The sequence below is a fragment of the Aquarana catesbeiana genome, linkage group LG11 (assembly GCF_042186555.1).
Source record: "Aquarana catesbeiana isolate 2022-GZ linkage group LG11, ASM4218655v1, whole genome shotgun sequence".
NCBI lineage: Eukaryota > Metazoa > Chordata > Amphibia > Anura > Ranidae > Aquarana > Aquarana catesbeiana.
Window position 1 is genome coordinate 184,082,271 of NC_133334.1, and position 21,609 is coordinate 184,103,879.

Genomic DNA, 21,609 nt, shown 5'->3' on the forward strand with positions numbered 1-21,609 from the left:
TTTTGACAAGGAGAAACTAATTTTTCTAGTAGCCATATCTTCTGCAAGAAGGGTATCCGAGTTGGCTGATCTTTCTTGTCAAGAGCCATATTTAATTATTCATAAGGATAGGGTAGTATTGCGTCCCCAGCCTAACTTTCTACCGAAGGTAGTGTCAGGTTTTCAGCTAAACCAGGATATTGTTCTACCTTCATTTTTTCCAGAACCCTGTTCTACGGAAGAAAAGTCACTACATTCTCTTGATGTGGTGAGAGCAGTCAAAGTCTACTTCAAGGTGACTGCTCAGATTAAAAAAATGGATGTTTTGTTTGTGTCGCCTGAAGGTCGAAATCTACTATTTGTAAATGGATTTGTGTAATTGTTGAAGCTTATGGTTTGAAGAGGAAGATTCCACCCTCTCAAATCAAAGCGCACTCCACCAGGGCTGTTAGTGTTTCGTGGGCAGTGCATCACCAAGCCTCCATGACTCAAATCTGCAAGGCCGCAACTTGGTCTTCAATCCATACATTTACCAGATTTTATCAGGTTGATGTAAAAAGGCATGAGGATATCACCTTTGGGCGCAGTGTGCTGCAGGCAGCAGTATAAGTCCTCTGGTCTCATGGTGCCCTACTTTTGTTGTGTCTCCCTCCCCTCAGTTGGCATTGCTCTGGGACATCCCACATAGTAGCTACTATGGCTCTGTGTCCCGTGATGTACGATAAAGAAAATAGGATTTTTATAACCGCTTACCTGTAAAAATCCTTTTCTTGGAGTACATCACGGGACACAGAGGTCCCTCCCCTCTTTTAATACACGTATATTGCTTTGCTACAAAAACTGAGGTACTCCCAGTAGTGGGAGGGGTTATATAGGGAGTGGACTTCCTGTCTTAAGGTGTGCCAGTGTCCATCACCTAAAGGTGGCCTATAACCCACATAGTAATTACTATGGCTCTGTGTCCCGTGATGTACTCCAAGAAAAGGTTTTTACAGGTAAGCTGTTATAAAAATCCTATTTTCTCCCGCAGCAAAAGGTCTCAAAAATGATGCAAACAATGTCAGCTTTACAGACCAATCAGTCGCGTTTGCTGAGAGTGGTTTCAAGAGCAGTGGGTCTGATGACCTCTTGCTGTCCCACAGTGCCATGGGCAACACCCATTACAACTGTTTCTACTAAGGAACTGGGACGGAGATGCAAGTTCACTGGAATCAAGGGTCTTGTTACCCTCCAGGGTAAAAAGAAGCTTGTGGTGGTGGAGGACACACCTGTACCTAACAATTCCTATGTCCCAGAGGATCACAACGGATGCTAGTTCCTGAGGATGGGGAGCCCACCTCAGCAACACAATGGCACAGGGAGAATGGTCCTCAAGGGAAGCAAGAGCTTCATCGAATCAGAGAACTTCTAGCTGTTCAGAGAGCCTTGCAGGCACTTCAGACGGAAATCAGGAATCGCAAGCTCCAGATTCTATCTGACAAATAAATATTGCTACGGTTGCGTACCTCAACAAACAGGGAGGTACGAGGAGTTTGATACTGCAATCTGTCGCCCAGGAGATTTTATCATGGGCAGAAGGGAATCTAGCCTCAATTACAGCAGTGCACCTAAAGGGGACACAAAACTGGCAGATTATCTCAGCCGCTACCAGGTATGTCGAGACAATTGGTCCCTTCATCCCGTAATCTTTTTCGGGTCTCCCCAACAGATGGGGATGTCCCGAAGCGGACCCGTTCGCAGATCAGAACAATCACAAAACAGAGAAGTTCTTTTCTCTGACCCCAATGGCTCAATCATTGGGGATCGATGCTCTGGCGAATCCGTGGCCATTCACCTTCCCACCAATCGGGCTAATTCCAGAAGTCCTTCTGAAGTTTCTTCTAGAAGACAGATCTGATCCTAATGGCTCCCTTTTGGCCCAAGAGGCCATGGTTTTCCCTGTTAGACTCTGGTCTCATGGCCTCCACTGAGTCTACCGAAGAGAGAAGACTTATCGCAGGGTCCAGTGTCACACCCATAGGTGGTTTCCTTTTAAACTTGACAGCCTAGTATCTGAAGAAAAGACACTAAGCGCCAAGGGGTTCTCTGACAAGGTAGTCAAGACCTTGGTAAATTGCAGAAAACCAGTCACTAGAGCCATATATTTCATGGTTTGGAAGAAATTTAACTCATGGTTATCTGAAAATCAAAGATTAACTCATGTTCCTTTAGAATTTTTTCAAGAGGGTGTTGACAAATCCTTCAGTTAGCTGCTGCCTGTACCTTTAAGGTACTATCAGTGTTTTTCTCCAATTTCCTCTCTCGGAAAATCCCTTTTATAGCTAAATTCTTCAGATCAATTTCTAGGTCCAGTCCAGTAGTGGTTAGAAGTTGTCCAACCTGGGACCTGTCCCTGGTGCTTCAAACTCTGGTAGAATTCCCTTTTGAGCCCCTACAAGATATTTCAGTTGGGTTACTTACCTTAAAAACTATATTTCTTGTGGCAATTACCTCAACTCGTAGGGTAAGTGAGTTACAGGCCCTATCAGTGAGGGAGCCTTTCCTCAACTTTTGAGGATCGGGTTGTTTTGAAAACTGATCCAGGATTTCTGCCTAAAGTGGCCAGTACATTCCACAGATCCCAGGACATTGTACTGCCAACCTTTTGTAGTTCGACAAAGGGCGACCAAGAAAGAAAATGTAGTTTCTTAGACGTGAGAATTCTTCTCGTCTACCTTGAGTTCACCAAGACCTTTAGAAAAACAGACGCCTTGTTTGTCCTCTTTTCAGGAGCACACAAGGGAAAGAGTGCATCTAAAGTCACCTTGGCTAGATGGATAAAGCAAGCTATTTCTGAAACTTACAAAATTAGGGAAGTTTTTCCGCCTTTTGTCACTGCACACTCAACAAGAGCTTTGTCTGCTTCTTGGGCTGAGAGGGCTGGAGCTTCACCGGAACAAATTTGAAGGGATGCCACATGGTCCAGTTTTTCGACCTTCATTAAGTATTATCGCCTGGATCTCCTATTTGCTCAGGAGCAGGCTTTTGGTCGTAAAGTCCTTCAGGCAGTTGTCCCTCCCTAGACTGGTAAGTTCTGGCTCATCGTCTCATGGGCTGTCCTGGAAGACGTTTAGAGAAAAGCTGAGTTACTTACTGGTAACTTCTTTTCTGAGAGTCTTCCAGGACAGCCGGATTCCCACCCGGTTTTGTCTTAGGTGTAGTATGCATATGTTTTACAGGGACGTCCTATGGTTCTCGGATACTGACATGGGGCCAGGAGGCCCGCTCTTTTATCTGGTGGGGGTTAACGTGTTTCCTGCCTTGTTAGGAGGAGCCCTAGGCCTCATGGGCTGTCCTGGAAGACTCAGAAAAGGAGTTACTGGTAAATCTTAACTCAGCTTTTCCAACCCATTGTACAAAGGCTCCCAACTTTTATAAAAGATTCTGGCCATCTCCTCGAAACACTTGATTTGCTCATTTCAATTTGTCAGGAGAAGGGCCTGCTAGCAGTTCAATACTAGCTAAGGAATATCACTTTTCCCGCCAAGCAAACATTCTGGTTAAAGCCTCCAACTTCATACTCCATCATAACTACTTCCAGGTCGACCGGGAATTCTTTCTTCAGATCGGTGGGACAGCCATGGAAGCTGGTTTTTGCACCAAGTTATGCCATTCTCTTCATGGCGTACTGGCAGGATCCTTACATCTGGGCTTGGCAGGGTGACTCCGAAACCATATGGGAGTTCTTTCAGTATTACAATAGAAACCAGTTCAGGGATTCGGTTTACATTGGTCAGTTTCCTCCATCCTCATCTTTTTGGATCTTTAATTATATAAGGGGCATTTAAGTCAAACTGGGACTTTTGTGTTTATAGTATATAGTAATTCAAATTTAAAGGAGTGGAGAACTGCATTTATTTTTCTTCATACTCTCCTACATTTACAGTATACACTTTTTTCTCAGTGTTTACAGCCTGGAAAGCTTTGCCATAGAAAGATTTGTTAGTACACCTCAAGCATCCTAGGACAGCCTACTTCACTTTGTCATCGGTGCTGAAATGCTGACCTTCGAGGAACTCTTTTAGGGGTCCCAACAAGTGGAAGTCGCTCAGAGCGAGGTTTGTGGCAGTTGCCTACCAGCCGAGTTGCTGTAATGTGCACGTAGTGCTGTGAGCAGTATGAGTGTGTGCGTTTGTCCTGGAGAAACAGGACTCCCTTGGATCAAACCAGGTTTTATTTTTCTTCAGATGCGTTTGCACATCATTCAGAACATAACAGCTGTCTTGGTACCCAGTGCGCACTAACTTTTAGAAAATGCAAATGTTCTTGAATGATTGTGTTTACCGTTCCCACAGAAATATTTGTCTCTATTGCTTCACGCAATTTCACAACATGTTCTGTATTAATTATCCAGAATCAGGCGTTTCACGTGCTGAATATTCACAGGAATGACTGCTGTGGGCTGGTATCACTAGTAAGGATTCCTACTGATAGACGTTCGGCCATCTTTTAAACCTCTACACCACTCAAATGTCTTCCTGTGGCTGAGCGTCTTCTGTAGATATCTTCGGGTTTTACGCCTTTGTTCACAGGAAACTTCATCACCACACGCTGTTTCCATTCATGCACTAACACTGTTGTCTGCCTTCTTAATTAACTGTCCCTGGGCTTGCCCGCAACATGTGTGCCGCCTATCAGTAATAGGGCACATTTGCCACTTACTACTGCTTGTAGTACCATCACACTAGCATCCCTTTTTTTTTATACATGTAGAATTAAATGTCCCAGTTTGACTTGAATGCCCCTTGTATCATGACCAACAATCCCGAATCAGATCCGGCACCCATTTCAAGCCTACAGTAGTGAATTCCTATCTCCACCGGGTGTTTCTATCAGTTGCCAAGTGGATTTCCAACATACATTATAGCCAATTCTGTCACCTCAAACGGCATTGTATCAGTCACTATGCTTGATTTCCACCACCAAAGTGGGATCCTTTTCTTATAACCACAATACAACAACAAAGATTAAGTGATCTGAAGATCCATAGCAAAACATTGGGGCATTCTTCAAAATTACCCCAAGCCTAAAGACCACATTCCTGAAGTGCCCAGCCTAGTCTTTAAGAAGGCTGTGAATAATAAAAATATGATAGCCCCAAGCATTGTGAAGGAGACAGGGTTGGTCCTCTCCCATCACCATCCCTACTTTTATTTCTATCAAAGGCATGTACCCGTACTGTAGGAAGTGTCTAATCTGTGTGCATGCAAAATATGGCCAGAAAACTTTTTCAGATGCCGACGGCAGAGTTTGTCAGATAAATTAATTCTTGACTTGTTCATATAATTCACTCATATATGTGATCACCTGCCCTTCCAATCTGTTTTGTAGGATGTACCATCAAGTCCCTACGCACAAGATTTGGTTAACACAAAAGAGATGTTAAAAACAAAGCCCCAAAATCAGTATTCAGCTTGGTGACAGCCATCAGATCCATACCTCCCAGTTTAGCAGAATGAGAAAGCTTCTTGATTCTATGTTCCCTGGGAAGACTTTATATTTTTAAGCTGTGTAGTCTCAAGCCAAGGGTGCTTAATGAGGAACTTGAGGTTCTCGCAATATTGTAAAGTCACCCAGGTTGTTTCTGGCCCCCCCTTCACCTCACCCTCTATTGTGATACCCCCAGCAGGGGAGATTAGGTCCGTAGGAAACACTGTCCTTGGCAGTCTACAGTACTGCTGTATTATCTCTCTCCCAATTAGGGGATATGATTGTGTATTTGTTGAAAGTATAGGCCCTATACTCTTTGAATCCATTCCTTTTTGACATTTTGTCCTTTATTTGAATCATTACAATTTATTGCACTACTAGTTGGAGCTGTACGATTCTGGCTAAAATCAGAATCACAATTTTTTGCTTAGAATAAAGATCACGATTCTCGCGGTGTAACATCTTTCACATTATATAGAAAAAAAATGGGCTAACTTTACTGTTCAGTCTTTTTTTTTTTTTTTTTTTTTTAATTCATTGAAGTGTATTTTTCCCCCCAAAATAGTGTTTGAAAGATTACTGCGGAAATACAGTGTGACATAAAATATTGCAACAATCACCATTTTATTCCCTAGCGTCTCTGCTAAAATATATATATATATATATATATATATATATATGTGTGTGTGTGTATGTTTGGGGGTTCCAAGTAATTTTCTAGCAAAAAATACTGGTTTTAACTTTGTAAGAAACAAGTGTCAGAAAAAAGGTCTTTAGTCTTTAAGTGGTTAAACTGTGAGCAGAGAACTCTCTACACTTACCAGAATGAATCTGGAAATTCTGCATAGAGATCGTGATGGGGGTTGAATCGAGATCATGATTTTTTAATGATGAATTATGCAGCTCTACTACTAGTATTTAGACTAGCGGTTCACAGTGCTTTTCATTCCCACCATTTTTGGACAAACGTGTTTTTTTTTTTTTTTGTTTTTTTTGTTTTTTTTATTTATACCAGTTCCTTATCTAGATTTTTTTACTTTTTTCATCACAAGTCTGTATATATGTACAACATGACCACCAGGTGGTACACCTCTGGTATGCCTTTTGATTTATTTTAAGTTCATTTCTCATCTAGACCTTTTAATCCAATTTATCTTATTTATATATATATAATTTTATATACACACACACACAGGCTATAAAAAGTCTACACACTCCTGTTAGGTTTCTGTGATGTAAAAAAATGAGACAGTGATAAATTTCTGAACTTTTTCCACCTTTAACCACTTAAGGATCGGGAATATTTTTCAGACTCGGTGTTTACAAGTTAAAATTTTTTTTTTTTTTTTTTGCTAGAAAATTACTTAGAAACCCCAAACATAATTTTTTTTCTAACATCCTAGAGAATAAAATGGTTGCAATACTTTGTCACACCGTATTTGCGCAGCGGTCTTACAAGCACATTTATTTTTTTGGGAAAAAATACACTTTTGTGACTTAAATAAGACAACAGTAAAATTAGCCCAATATTTTTTTATATTCAAAACTGGGCCCGGTCATGGAATGGCAACAAACGTTTACCCTTAAAAATCTCCATAGGCGACATTTAAAAATGTCTGCAGGTTACATGTGTAGAGTTACAAAGGAGGTCTAGTGCTAGAATTATTGCTTTTGCTCTAATGATTGCGGCGATACCTCACATGTGTGGTTTGAACACCGTTATCATGTTCGTCCGGTTGTCTCTGCCACTTACCGGAGCCTACGGTAGCGGCGGAGGCGATCAGGTCCTCTTCCCTCACAGGCTGGATGCCGAGTGAGGGAAGAAGGGCTCCACACCATTGGGTGGCAGAAATGCCTTCAAATGTCACTTTCGCCCAATGGTCTTAAAGGGGCAATTTATTTATTTTTCAGCATTTCAGTATAAATATGAGATCTGAGGTCTTTGACTCCAGATCTCACATTTAAGAGGTCCTGTCATGCTTTTTTTTTTTTCTATTACAAGGGATGTTTGCATTCCTTGTAATAGGAATAAAACTGCCCCAATTTTTTTTTTTTTTTTTTTTAAAGGACAGTGTAAAAATAAAGAATTAAAATAACTAAGAAAACAAAATTTTAAAATGCCTCCGCCCCGCTGAGCTCGCGCTCTGAAGTCACGCCCGCATAGGAAAACTGTGTTCAAGCCACACATGTGAGTTATCGCAGCGCAAACGCGAGAGCAATAATTCTAGCATTAGACCTTCTATGTAATTTAAAACTGGTAACCTGTAGAATTTTTTTAAACGTTGCCTATGGGGATTTTTAAGGGTAAAAGTTTGCCGCCATTCCACCAATGGGCGCAATTTTGAAGCATGACACATCGATTTACTCGGCATAACATTATCTTGCACAATATAAAAAAATTGGGCTAACTTTACTGTTGTCTTATTTTTAATAAGAAGTTTTTTTTTTTTTTTAACAATCAGTAGTGCTTTATTGAAAACAATAGTAGTTCATACAAATTGAATACACAAGTACAGGCGTATATAATCACAGTACAATACAACAGCTGAGTTGCATCTTGTGTCACTTGGCCACCATCCATACTACTTATACTTATCATTACACTACAAAACAACATGTGTATTACACGTCAGTATATGGTATCTGCAGCCACTGGTCACGTGATAATGGATGTATAGGAAAGTAAAAATCAAAAGAAATTAGTAAATTTGACCCATGGGGGTGGGAGAAGGAGGGGGGGGGACGAGGAGGAAAAAAAAAAAAAATGAAGGGGGGGGGGAGGAAAGGAAAAGGAGGGGGACACAGGTCAGGGGGGGAAAAAAGGGGGGGCGGAGAACCAAGCCAACCACACCCATACACCTTATCAGTAATACCCTTTATCCACCCGGCCGGGAGGGAGAAAACTTCTGTGCCTCCAACTTTGGTTACTAATTTATCCAGGATGCCCACACTTTCTCAAACTTCCAAGGGCATCCCCTGTTAATATAGGTCAATTTGTATAGGGGTAGGGCCGCATTGACCTTTTCTTCCCACGTCGATATATTGGGGGGGGGGGGGTGAGGAGGACCATCTACAAAGAATCTCCTTCCTGGCATAAAAGAAAAGATAGGAGATCAGGAGTTTACTATGATGTGGCCTCTGCTCATCCTCATGAATGCCCAGCAGGGCCAACTCCGGTGTTCTTGGGACCTCCAGCTCCAGCCTAACATTAAGTTGTTCATAAATTTCTGACCAGAATTTTGTAAGAGCTGGACACTCCCAGAACATGTGCATAAATGTACCCAAATGCATCCTGCACCTAGAACAGTGAGGGTCTCTGTCAGAGTACATTTTGGACAAGCGCACTGGGGTAAAGTAGACTCTATGGAGAAATTTTATTTGTGTCAATTTGTCCCCTGCTGCAACCACCAACCTGGGACCTGACTCCAGACATTCATCCCAATCCTCCCTCTCCAATGTGGGAATATCCCTCTTCCACAGTCTCCACAGCCTATCCATTTTGGGGGAGTCAGTATTCAGTAGTGTACCATAGAGTGCAGAGAGAGCCTTCTTCAGATCACTGCAAGACAAAAGATCTTCCACAGGATCAAATTGCAAAACCGGAGGGTTTGGGAATTGAGCCTTGGCCACATGGTCAAGCTGGATATAGCGAAAATACATCCAACCCGGTAATTCATATGATCTACGAAGTTGGGCAAAGGAGAGCAACACACCCGTTGGCATAATATCCCTTAAGGTCTTGATGCCATGTCTTGCCCATATCTGTGGGTCAGGAATGGTTCTAAAATGGGGCAAGTTAGGGTTACCCCATAACGGCTGCACTGGCGACCAGCGCTCCCTCTGAAAAAATCTACGTCTCGCCACGCCCCACACTCGCACCGTTGCCACTGTTGGAGCAGGTAGGTCCCCATGAGCCCCTAGTCCCCTGTATGCTAGATTTTGTAAGGCCTGCAGGGAGCCCAGGCACGCTGCCTCCAAGCACACCGCCGCATTAGAGCGCTTACCCTCGAACCACCAATAGACTGTAACCAGCATCGATGCCCAATAATATACCCGCAGATCCGGGAGAGCCAGCCCCCCCAAATTAGTTGGTAAGTACAACGTAGATTTTGCTAGACGGGGAACCGAACCATGCCAAATAAAAGAAATTATACACCGTTCCACCTCACGGAAGAATGACACTGGTATCCATGTGGGGCTATTCCTAAAAAAGTATGTAACCTTGGGGAGGATTATCATCTTAAGAATATTAATGCAACCTATTAGGTTTAGGGCAAGGGCAGACCACGAATGGCATTTTTCTCTGATAAGGCGCAGCAGTGGGAGTACATTTTGGTTATAATATTGAGCTGTATCTCTAACCACCCTAATCCCAAGGTATTTAAATTCAGTGACCCATTTTAAAGATGAAGGCCCTGTTCCGGCAGTGGGTTGGCTATCCAGCGGGAAAAGGAGTGATTTGGACCAATTAATTCTAATACCTGAGAAAGTACCAAAGTTGTCAAAGAGTTCCAGGGCGGCGTCCAAGGAGGGGCCGGCATCCTGCAGATAAAGGAGGGCATCGTCCGCATAGAGAGATATTTTCTCTTCTAAACAGCCAATCCATAACCCATGAACTGCTCAAGACTCTCTAATAATTATTGCCAACGGCTCTATTGCCAGAGCAAAAAGGCTCGGGGACAGCGGGCATCCCTGACGAGTTCCTCTGTGGAGTGGGAAGAGCTCCGAGACTCTGTTGTTTACACGTACCCTGGCCTTCGGAGCCCGATATAGCATCCGAATCCAGCGTATGAAAACGGGCCCGAAACCAAAGTGTTTCAGCACCCCCCAAAGGTATTCCCACTCCACAGAGTCAAACGCCTTTTCAGCGTCCAAAGAGACGATCACCCTACTGCCCGCATTGTCATGTGTGCGGGACAAATTGATAAAAAGGCGCCTGATATTTATATCAGTGCCCTTACCAGGCATAAAACCAGTTTGGTCACTGTGTATCAATGTGGATATGACTGTAGATAGACGGGTGGCCAAGATTTTTGCCAGAACCTTGGCATCCACATTAATAAGAGATATGGGTCTATAGGACGCACATTCCTGTGGGTCCTTGCCCGATTTTGGGATGAGGACTATAACAGCCTCATCCATAGACTCAGGCAACTGTCCCCCCTCCCCAAGCCCAGATAACAGTTTTTTTAACCTAGGAGCCAGGAGCTCCATATGCTGGGTGTAGAACTCAGTAGGAAGACCGTCCACCCCCGGAGTCTTCCCACCCTGCAAGCATCCCATGGCTGCCTGAACCTCCTCCAAGGTAATATCCTCCTCCAGAGACTCCCTGTGGGCCGCAGACAGTGCCGGGAATGGAATTCTATCCAAATAATCCTCCAGTTCCACTGGTGTAGTACATGCCCATGACGTGTACAGATTTTGGAAAAAAAATCTGCAAAAACTAGAGCTGATATCCTCAGGAGATGATACCAACACCCCCTGGGCGTCTCGTATGCCTGCAATATGTGTGGAGCCCCTCGTCCCCCTAGCCAGCCAAGCCAAAAGCTTTCCATTTTTATTGCCAAACTCAAAAACTTTTTGCTTGGAGTATAACATGGACTTTTTAGTTTGTTCAGCATTATGTAATTGTAGGTCCCTCAATGCACCCTGCCATGAGTCATGGTTTTCCGCACTAGGAGATGCAATATACGCCTTCTCCAACTCGGCCACCTCAGCCTCCAACCGCTCCAAGGTTCTAGAAGCCTCTCTCTGCAAGGATGCGATGCGAGAAATGTAATCTCCTCTTATCCGGGCCTTAAAGGTGTCCCATAGAATTATATCATTTGAGGAACCCTCATTAGCGTGCCAAAAACTACAGATGGCCTTCGTAATATCCTCCTGCAATCTCTCATCCGTCGCCCAGAAACCAGACAGATGCCACAACCTCAGACCCCTGGATTCAGCCAGTGATAAATTTAGTTGTAATGGAGCATGATCAGAGATTCCCCTCACTAAATGTCTGACCTCTCTCGTCCAGCGCAAAGCATCAGTAGACACAAAGGCCAGGTCTATACGGGAAAGGGAGCGATATGACGTGGAGTGACAGGTGTACTCCCTCTCTGACGGATGAAAGTGGCGCCAAACATCCGTCAGAGCAAAAGTGTCCGCCCAGGTCTGCAGCTCAGAGGAGGAGCCGGGCCCGGGATGCAGTCTGTCCATGTCCCGGGAGGGCACCAAATTAAAATCCCCCAATACAAAAACCTCTCCTGTACCATATCCTAATACAGTCTGCATAATGTCATATAGTATGTGGGCATTGGCCGGGGGGGGGGGGGGGAAGATATAAACCTACTATTACCATCTTCTTATCATAAACTTGTGCATGTAAATTCACATATCTGCCCCCAGGATCTGTACGTATATCAATGAGCTGAAAGGGAAGAGACCTGCGGACCAGAACACTAACCCCCCTGGCGTAATTGGAGTAGGTAGAATGATACTGGGCTCTGACCCATGCTCTACGGAGACCAAGAATCCTGGATCCAATCAGGTGCGTCTCCTGAAAGATGTATATGTGCGGGAGATTTTTTTTCAGAAAATTAAAGACCAAGGCCCTTTTTACAGCCGAGTTCAATCCTCTCACATTCCAAGAGATAATTGTAATGTTAGACATTATGACTCATGTGATATATTTGTTGCCAGGGTCCGCATGTCTCTTCCCCCTGCCAACCAAGTCCATCCGGCAGAGACCCGAGCCAGAAAAACCACCGGTCGGGCACAACGCCATGGCGTGTATTGCAATCTAGTAGAAACAGAGATGTAACAAAGAAAGTGCATACAGGTATATTCATGTTCGTGGCAATAATAAAGCGACTCCAAAAGAAAAATTAACAGTAAAAACCCCCATATCTGCAACTGCAGACAAACATGCCCCCCTCCCCGCATCCCCCAAAAACGGCGATGCATATTTTCCCCTGAACCCCAACTAGTAGAACTGTTCAAAGGGCGTGAATTGAAGACCGAGAACGTTCAAAAGTCACCTTAGAGATGCTGGTTGACTATGCTGATATTGATCTCCTGGTTACCCCAGGGGTACAGTTCTTAGTTGCAAAGAAAACAAAAAGAAAAAACAAGGAAAGAAAAGTTCTATCATAAATGCGACCTCAGTCGAAAACAAGGGCCAGTCTCAAAATATCTGGTCTATTAACCCTCTTTACCGTGCATATCCTGCTCATCGTTCCTTTCCATGAGGCTGTACGGGGGAACTCAGCTAGTACCATCTAGTCTAAGTAACCCAGCCTCGCTTCCCTCGGTGGTAATGCAGGGTCAGTGGGGAGGTGGGTATATCTGTCTCAGGACGCCCTTACTAGCACCCGAGCATTCAGCCTCCAAGTGTTGCCTCACGCTACCCGTATGATAGTACCACTGCCCAACACTATTTAAGTCCGGGTGTCCGCTGTCAGACCTGCAGGGAATTTCAGATTCATGCAGTGCATACCAGTCCAGGCTTTCCGCCCATCCCATCCTTCAGCGTCAGCAAAGACTTCCATATTGTCCCATCCGTGAACAGTACAGGTGCAATGAGGGAGTAGAACCAGTGTATGCCGCCATTTCATAGCAGCCAATCAATAGGAGTGTCAGCAGTAGCAGGAAGACACATATAGTGCACATAATGGCCATCAGCTATTATCGTTCAGTGTAAAAGAAGGTCAAATAAAATAACAAAAAAAAACCGAAACTGACCACATAGGTTTCGCTGATGCGGATGATGCTCCTTTACTCCTTACCCCCTTCAACAGACGGGAGGCAGGGACTCCAACCAGGCAGCTGCTTCACGAGGTGATGTGAAAAATTTCACCGCCTCTCCATCCTGTACCCTCAATTTAGCTGGAAAGAGAATACTATACTTTATATTTCTTGCCCGAAGCCCCATCTTAACCTGATCAAAGGATCTTCTTAGCTTCTGAGTCTCGAGAGAATAGTCCGGGAAGAACAACAGCTTGCCATTCTGATACTTAACCTCACCCGCTCTTCTAGCTGCCCGAAGAACCTCATCTCAATCTCTGAAGTTCAGCAGACGAAAGATCAGTGTGCGGGGGGTTTGAACCAGGCGGGCCAGGAACCGGAGGGATCCGATGAGCTCTCTCTACCGTGAAATAGGGGGAGAAGTGAGCGTCTGGCTCGCAGGAGCTCCTCCATGAACACCGTCGGGTTTTTTCCCTCCACTCCCTCTGGCATACCGACAATCCGGAGGTTGTTCCTCCTATTCCGATTCTCTGCATCGTCGACCCTATATTCCAGAGCTCGGACCTTTGTTTGGAGGGTGCGGATGGAGACCGTGTGCTCTCCCACAGCATCTTCGGTCTGGCTGATTCTCTGTTCCGTCTCCGATACCCTCGAGCGGAGCTTATCGATTTCCTGTCGTATCAGGCCGACATCCAGCTGCACCGCCTCGATCTTGTTGGTTAGTGCCGCCTGACAAGAGGCAATCGCCGCCATCACCTCCTGGAATCCCAGCTGGCTCTCTGCCGTAAGCTCCTCCACAGCCGTTTGCGACGCCATATTGCGAACTCCTCCCGCCACGTGTATAGGCACTTTCGGCGATATAGCTTCCTCCGTCTGAGGAAAACGAAGCCTTTTTCCCTTGTGTCTCGTCCTGTATGGCATCCGGACTTGGACTAGGGAAGTTTAATGGCAGTAAATTAGTCAGGAGCAGGATATTTTAGATCATATCCAGCAGAGCTCTGGTACCTGCGTCCTCTCAGGTAGCCATCTTGGTCACGCCCCCCAATAAGAAAAGTTTTAAAAGAAAAGTATATATTTTCCCCAAAAAATTGCGCTAGAGACCGCTGCACATATACTGTGTGACAAAGTATTGCAACAACTGCCATTTTATTCTCTGGAATTTTTTTATATATATATATATATATATATATATATATGTACAGTGTTCAGCATAAATGAGTACACCCCGTGTGTGTGTGTGTATATATATATATATATGTGTGTGTATGTGTATATATATATATATATATATATATATATATATATAATTCCGCAGATCTCCGCTGAGCCGGCGGATGATCAACGGAATATATATATATATATATATATATATATGTATATATATATATAATGTGTGTGTGTGTATATACATACATACACACACACACACACACACTAACTATATATATATATATATATATATTATAGGAAAAATACGTGGAACGATGCTTTTATGCAAAAAGTGTCCTTTTACTGAAAATCTTTCATTACATGGTTTAAATACAAACAAGCCACTGTACAGTTCCGAGCGCAATTCGCTCTTCGTCAGGCTTCTCAGAAGCCTGACGAAGAGCGAATTGCGCTCGGAACTGTACAGTGGCTTGTTTGTATTTAAACCATGTAATGAAAGATTTTCAGTAAAAGGACACTTTTTGCTTGCATCAAAGCATCGTTCCACGTATTTTTCCTATCTATTTATGGTGGAAGGTTGGGAGTCCACCTTGACGGTGCCTTGATTGAACAAGGATTGAAAGAGAAGAGGGTAACCCACCTGGTGTGTGTGTATGTGTGTGTATATATATATATATATATATATATGTGTGTGTGTATGTATATATGTGTATATATATATATATATATTCCGTTGATCTCCGCTGAGCCGGCGGATGACAGATCCCTCTCTGCTCGCTGGGAGGGGCTTGTCAGGTGCCGCTGCTGCCTATAGAGGGATCGGATGAAAACGGACAGCATGTCCGTTTTCGTCAGATCTCACCCGATCCGCCAGCGACGGATCTGGACGTAGGGCCATCCGTCTGCTTTTAGCGGATCGGACTGGGTCGGATGTCAGCTGACATGTCTCCACTGACATCCGTCGCTCCATAGGCTAACATGGAGCGCCCGTTCAGGCCTGCCGTCAAAAATGACAGGCGGACCTGAACGGTTCGATCGTGTGAAAGGGGCCTAAGGTCTCTATTTACTCGATGTAACAGCTAACCAAAAAAAGTGGTAGTGTGTGTGCATTAAAATTCATTAAAGCGTATGTTTCCCTGAAAATTTTGTATTTAATAAACACCCGCACAAATATCGTATGATATGATAAAATTGCAGCAGTCATTATTTTGTTCTCCAGGACCTTCACTTTCAGAAAATATATAGGGGTATGTTTAGGGGTTCTAAAATTTTGAAGTAAAAAAATACAGATTTTTACATGTGCAGTATGTGAGAAATGTCACAATTGGCCTGGGTTTTACATGATTAAATAGAATTGGTCCCAGGAGTCACTAGCTGCTTCAAAGGTTTGTCTAAGATTTGTAAGTGATACCAATAGTAATGATTCTCGACCCATTTTTACTACCATTTATTTATGTATTTACCCAGGTGAGAAGCCATATGAATGCTACATTTGTCATGCTCGCTTTACGCAGAGTGGAACAATGAAAATGCATATATTGCAGAAACATACTGAGAATGTAGCCAAATTTCACTGTCCTCATTGTGATACAGTTATTGCAAGAAAAAGTGATTTAGGTGAGTAATACTCTAATGATCTTGTTTTTGAGGATTTTGTGTTTTTCCATTTTCATGGATTGAATTACTTATCAAATGTATGCGTAGTTTGCTAAACAAAAAAGCTTATGCAAATAGTTTTTTAAAATATTTATTATATAATGTCTAGTTAAAGACTGACAGTTTTTATAAATATTTTAGAACACAGTGTTTTTTTTTTTTTTTTTTTTTGTTTAAAGCTGAACTCTAGGCAGATATAAAATACACAATTTATTGCAGCTCTGTATTTAACCACTTCAGCCCCAGAAGGTTTTAACCCCTTAATGACCAGGCCATTTTTTGCGATACGGCACTGCATTGCTTTAACTGACAATTGTGCGACGCTGTACCCAAACAAAATTGATGTCATTTTTTTCCCCACAAATAGAGCTTTCTTTGGTGGTATTTGATAACCTCTGCGGTTTTTATTTTTTGCGCTATAGACAAAAAAGACCAACAATTTAGAAAAAAAAAAACCCAATATATTTTACGTTCTACTATAATGCATATCCCAAAATTTTTTTTAAAAATTCATCAGTTTAGGTCAGTTTATATTCTACGTATTTTTTGGTTAAAAAAAAAAAAATTAAATCAATGTGTATATTGATTGGTTTGCGCAAAAGTTATCGTGTCTACAAACTATGGGAAAGTTTTATAGACTTTTATTGTTTTTACTGGTAATGGCGGCATTCTGCGATTTTTAGCAAGACTGCGACATTGTGGCGGACAAATGTGACCCTAAGTGACATTATTTATTCATTTTTTTTAACAAAAAAGTTTATTTAGGTTTTTACAAAACAAACAAGCTATATCGGTTTAAGCAGCGGTATAGACATCTTTACAGAGTAGTTTTACCTTTCTTAAAAGATACAGAGATTTAACAGCAAGAGCAGCAATACATGAACATGAACTTTGCGTCAGATTTCAAAAAGATGTTACAAATATACTCCATATGTCACTCAACTAAGGTATAGGTGTGGGTGGTCTCATAGACCACCCCCGGGAGAACCACTCCTATCTCGCATTCACAAAAAGAGACCTAGAGAATTTTGTTGGTGGGAAGGGGATTAGTGTCGGGTACAGTGGACATCAGTCCACACCTCTCAGTCAATAGTTAGATGCTTTGCCTTTACCCACGCCGCCCAAATTTTCCCAAATTTATTGGGGCAATTTCTTCCCATGTATGTCATTTTATATAATGGCAATGCCTTATTTACTAAGGACTGCCAGAGCCGTCTGGTGGGTGGTTGAGATTGATTCCATTGCAATAGGATTGCTTTCCTTGCATATAGTGTGGTGTAGAAGACAAACAATTTTTCCCCCATGAGACCTCAAGAAAGTCACATATACCTAGCAAGAGAGGGATCGAGCTGTAGGGGATCTTCATTTTCCCAATAGTATTAATATCGGCCAGTATGTTTTTCCAAAAGTCCTCCACTCCAGGGCAGGACCAGACCACATGGAAAAAATCTGCATTATCTGAGCCACATCTAGCGCATCTCGCCGATCTATCAGGGTAGATTCTAGCTAAGCGTATTGGAGAGTAGTATGCCCAATGGAGAAACTTCAATTGCATGAACCTATCTCTAGCTGATATTGTAAGGGGTAAGAATTGTTGAATTCCCTCTTCCCAATCCTCATCCGTCAGCTCTGGAACATCCCCTCGCCACAACTCGCATAGCTGGGAGACTTTAGACGTGTCAAGGGACGCAAACTTATTGTAGAGTGTGGACAATGTTTTCCCTTTGTCTGAGGATTTAAGCGTAGCCTCCACAAGTGACCCCTCTAGTGTCAGCGAACCAGGGAATTGGGACCTGAAAGCGTGGCGTATTTGAAGGAACCTAAAAAACATGGGATTGGGGAGATCTTTATTACTTTTCAAGGCATCAAAGGAAATTAATTGTCCCTGGGATACTATATCCCCAAGGGTCGTGACCCCATATCTAGCCCACACGTTCGGATCAGGGATGGAACGAAAATGAGGCAAACGAGGGTTGCCCCACAAGGGTGTTGCTGGGGACCAATCCCTGGGCCCCATGAGCTGTTTTTGAACTATATCCCATACCTTAAGGGTCGTTTTCATGGGGAGAGTTACATGGAGATTGGACTTAGGGCCTCTATACACCAGATTCCCCAGCTCCGCATATGAACCAATCAGTGCTGCTTCTGTGGTGAAAGCGGGATTAGATGGGTCCTCAGAGAACCACCATTTTACAGTTACTAGGACCGCCGCCCAATAATATTTCAAGAAACAGGGCAAGGCCAGGCCCCCCCAATGTGCCCGGTAGTTGTAAAGTTGATCTAGCTATTCTAGGAGACTTCCCATTCTAAATAAATGAGGTAATGATACTGTCAAGGTGTTTAAAGAAGGTTATTGGTATAGGGACCGGGGTTTGTCGGAATAAATAAGTAAATTTGGGTAATATCGACATTTTAATTAAGTTAACTCGGCCTACTGGCGTTAGGGGTAAAGATTTCCATGTGGTGCATCATTGAGATAAGTGATTGACCACTGGGTTTAGGTTAATGGTTATGTATTTTTTTAAATCACGATGGATTTCTACACCTACATATCTAAACTGGGAAACCCTACTAAGCTGGCTGTCCGTCTGCAAGGAGGTGGATCTATCATGAAGAGGGAAGAGGACAGACTTTTCCCAATTTATACATATGCCAGAGAACTTCCCGAAGCTATTGATCACTGAGAGGCTGCCTGTAGATAAGTACCATCATCTCTAGGGTACAATAAGGTGTCGTCAGCATACGACACCTTTTCTTGTACGGGTCCTCTTGTAATCCCTCGGATTTCAGGCGTAGCCCGAAGGAGGGTGGCCATGGGTTCAATCGCTAGGGCAAAAAGTCCCGGCGAGAGAGGGCACCCCTGTCTGGTTCCTCTGCACAAGGGGAATGTCGGAGAGAGTACAGTACCTGTGCGTATTCTGGCCGTCGGGGCCTTGTACACCATCCTGACCCAGGAGATGAAGACTGGACCAAACCCGAATCTGTGGAGGACCTCCCAGAGATAGCCCCACTCCACAGAGTCGAAGGCCTCCTCTGCGTCCAGAGAGGCCACAATTTTGTCCTCAACATCTTCCTTCCCCAAGGCCAGGACCGCATACAACCTGCAGATGTTTATGTCCATGCCCTTGCCAGGCATAAAACCTGACAGGTCTTCATGAATAAGGGTGAGTATGACTTCGTTTAAACGCTGGGCGAGGATTTTGGTTAGTACTTTCGCATCCGAGTTAAGCAGGGATATGGATCGATATGATGGACATAGTTGGGGGGTCTTTCCCTGGTTTTGGTATAACTACTATAATGGCTTGTGCCATAGACAGTGGGAGCTCCGCAGCCTTCAAGGTCCCTGTAAACATCAGATGCATCCTGCTGGCTACCTCACCCATATACTGTTTGTAAAATTCAGGGGGAAGACCATCCACTCCCGGGGTTTTCCCCGTGTGCATGGAGCTCAAGGCCCGCTGAACCTCCTCTAGAGTTATTGGGGCCTCTAGGCCCTCTCGCGCTGCAGTCGTAAGGACCGGGAACGTTCCCTTATCTAGAAAGTTGGAGAGTTCTTCAGGGGAATATTGTGTCCTAGAGGATTATAGAGTCGAGTAATAGTCAGCAAAGCAGGCATTAATTTGTACTGGGTCAGATACTAGAGTCCCATCACTCTTTTGGATGTGGACTATGGTGGAGATCGGGGACTGTTCCTTGGCCAGCCAGGCGAGAAGCCTGCCCGTTTTTTTTCCCCTTGCTCAAATATTCTCTGTGTTTGCGCTAGTTGGCGTTTATTCGCTTTGGCCACTCTGAGCAACATTACCTCCCTATAGGCTACTTTCATGTCTTGTGCTATAATAGGATTAGAGGTAAGAGTAAATCTAGTCTCTAGGTCCCGGGCTTCAGCTTCCCCCAATAACAGCTTATCGTTCCTACGTTCCCTGGCTATAGATGACATATAACAACCTCTATATTTTTTAAGATAAGCAAAAACTAGAGAGCGCTTAATTTTATGGTTAAGACCTCTGACATTCCAGGACAAGATCCTTATCTGAGCCATATCACGGGAGGACAGATAAGATCAACGGGGAACCATGTATCACTGGGCCCCAAGGGTGATCCCCTCCCACCCCACCCCTCACCCACCCCATCCCTCACCCACCCCATCCCTCACCCACCCCATTCTTCAAAAGGAACCCGCAGGAAGGGGGCATGTATAACCTAGCCTTCTGCTGAAGTAAAACCGTCTGCATTGAGATACATTTAAGTATGTAGGGGAAAAGAAAAAACCGTAACAGAACAAACAACAAAAAAACTGAACTTCCCTCCCATCCCACCCCACACCCGTTAAATGAACTTCAAGGTGTCTGAGTACCCATAACAAACATAAACCAACTTAAACATAGGAGAATTCTCCTAGGGGAGTAGTGTGCATCGATTGACAAGCCTAGGACCCGATCTCCTTACTGGAATTCAGGTACTCCGCTTTACACATTGCCTGCAGGCCATCTCTGAGATAAAAACCATTTGATTGTAGGGGGAACAGAACAACCCTTCAGCGTTTAACATCTACTTACACTTTTACTCTAAGGGTTCAAACTTAGTTACAAGAGTTACTATTTTAACCTGTAAGAACAAAATAAGGTTAGCCAGCAAAAATTAAACATTTATGCTTATATTCAAGCCCTAGCCAAGGGAGAAATCAAGTCACCCTCAATCCCTTCATCTGGTCAATGTCTCTGCAGGTGGAGTACATTTCTAATAAAGATATTAGTGACACTTATATGCTCGAGTCTCTGGCATCAGGGGCGTGAAGACAAAAAGAGAAAAAGGGTAATCATCAGCCCGCGACATCTCAACACCCACCTCCCTCCCTCCCACCCCAGGAGTTTAAATCAATATCCAGGAGAAGGTCATGAGGGGGGCGGGGGTAACTTTTTAACAGCAGATAGTCAGATGTCCCAAGGCGACCAAAAGATAGTATGTCCCCCTCAACCCCTGAGCCTAAGCCTGCTCAGCAGGATGGTATTACCAATTCTGCAGTGACATCCATCAGTGCATCAATGGCAAAGAAGAAATCCTGTCACCAGGAAAGTCCGGTAAGCCACCTTCACTGGTCATCGGTTGTTATATAATGAGCAGGTTGCAAAAAAAAAAAAGTATGTTGCTTACCACCAGACAGTACAAGTATAGTACAGGGGTATTGATGGTGTTCTCCGATGTAAAGATCAGTGATTACGTGGCAAGGACTCAAGCCAGCTGGACGCATCCTCTGGGGAAGTGAAGAATTTTGTAGTTTCACCGTCCACCACTAAGTCGCGCTGGGAACAGCATATTATATTTGAGCCCCCTGGTGCGCAATTGGGCCTTGACCTGGTCGAATGTCCTCCGCTGTCTCTGTGTTTGAACCGAGTAATCCGGGAATAGCATGATCTTTGTATTTTCGGATCTCAGTTCCCCTATTTTCCTAGCCTCCCGGAGGACTAAATCACGATCTCTAAAGTTGAGCATGTGAAAAATAAAGGTACGTGGCGGCGCTCCGGGCGGGCCTCGAATCGATGACATCCTATGGGCACGTTCCACCGCAAAATGGGTAGAAAATGGTGCCTGAGGAAGGAGGGTGCATAG

At 43.8% G+C, this 21,609-nt stretch overlaps 1 protein-coding gene across 2 annotated transcripts in view; it reads left to right on the forward strand.

Annotated features, from left to right (window-relative positions):
- The window catches only part of CTCF (CCCTC-binding factor), a 445,740-nt gene that overhangs the window by 291,606 nt on the left and 132,525 nt on the right, over nt 1–21,609 (forward strand). For both annotated transcript variants that reach the window (XM_073605105.1, XM_073605104.1), the window contains exon 6: nt 15,814–15,963. In XM_073605105.1, coding sequence (XP_073461206.1) covers nt 15,814–15,963 — 150 coding nt within the window. The remainder of the gene's footprint in view (nt 1–15,813; nt 15,964–21,609) is intronic.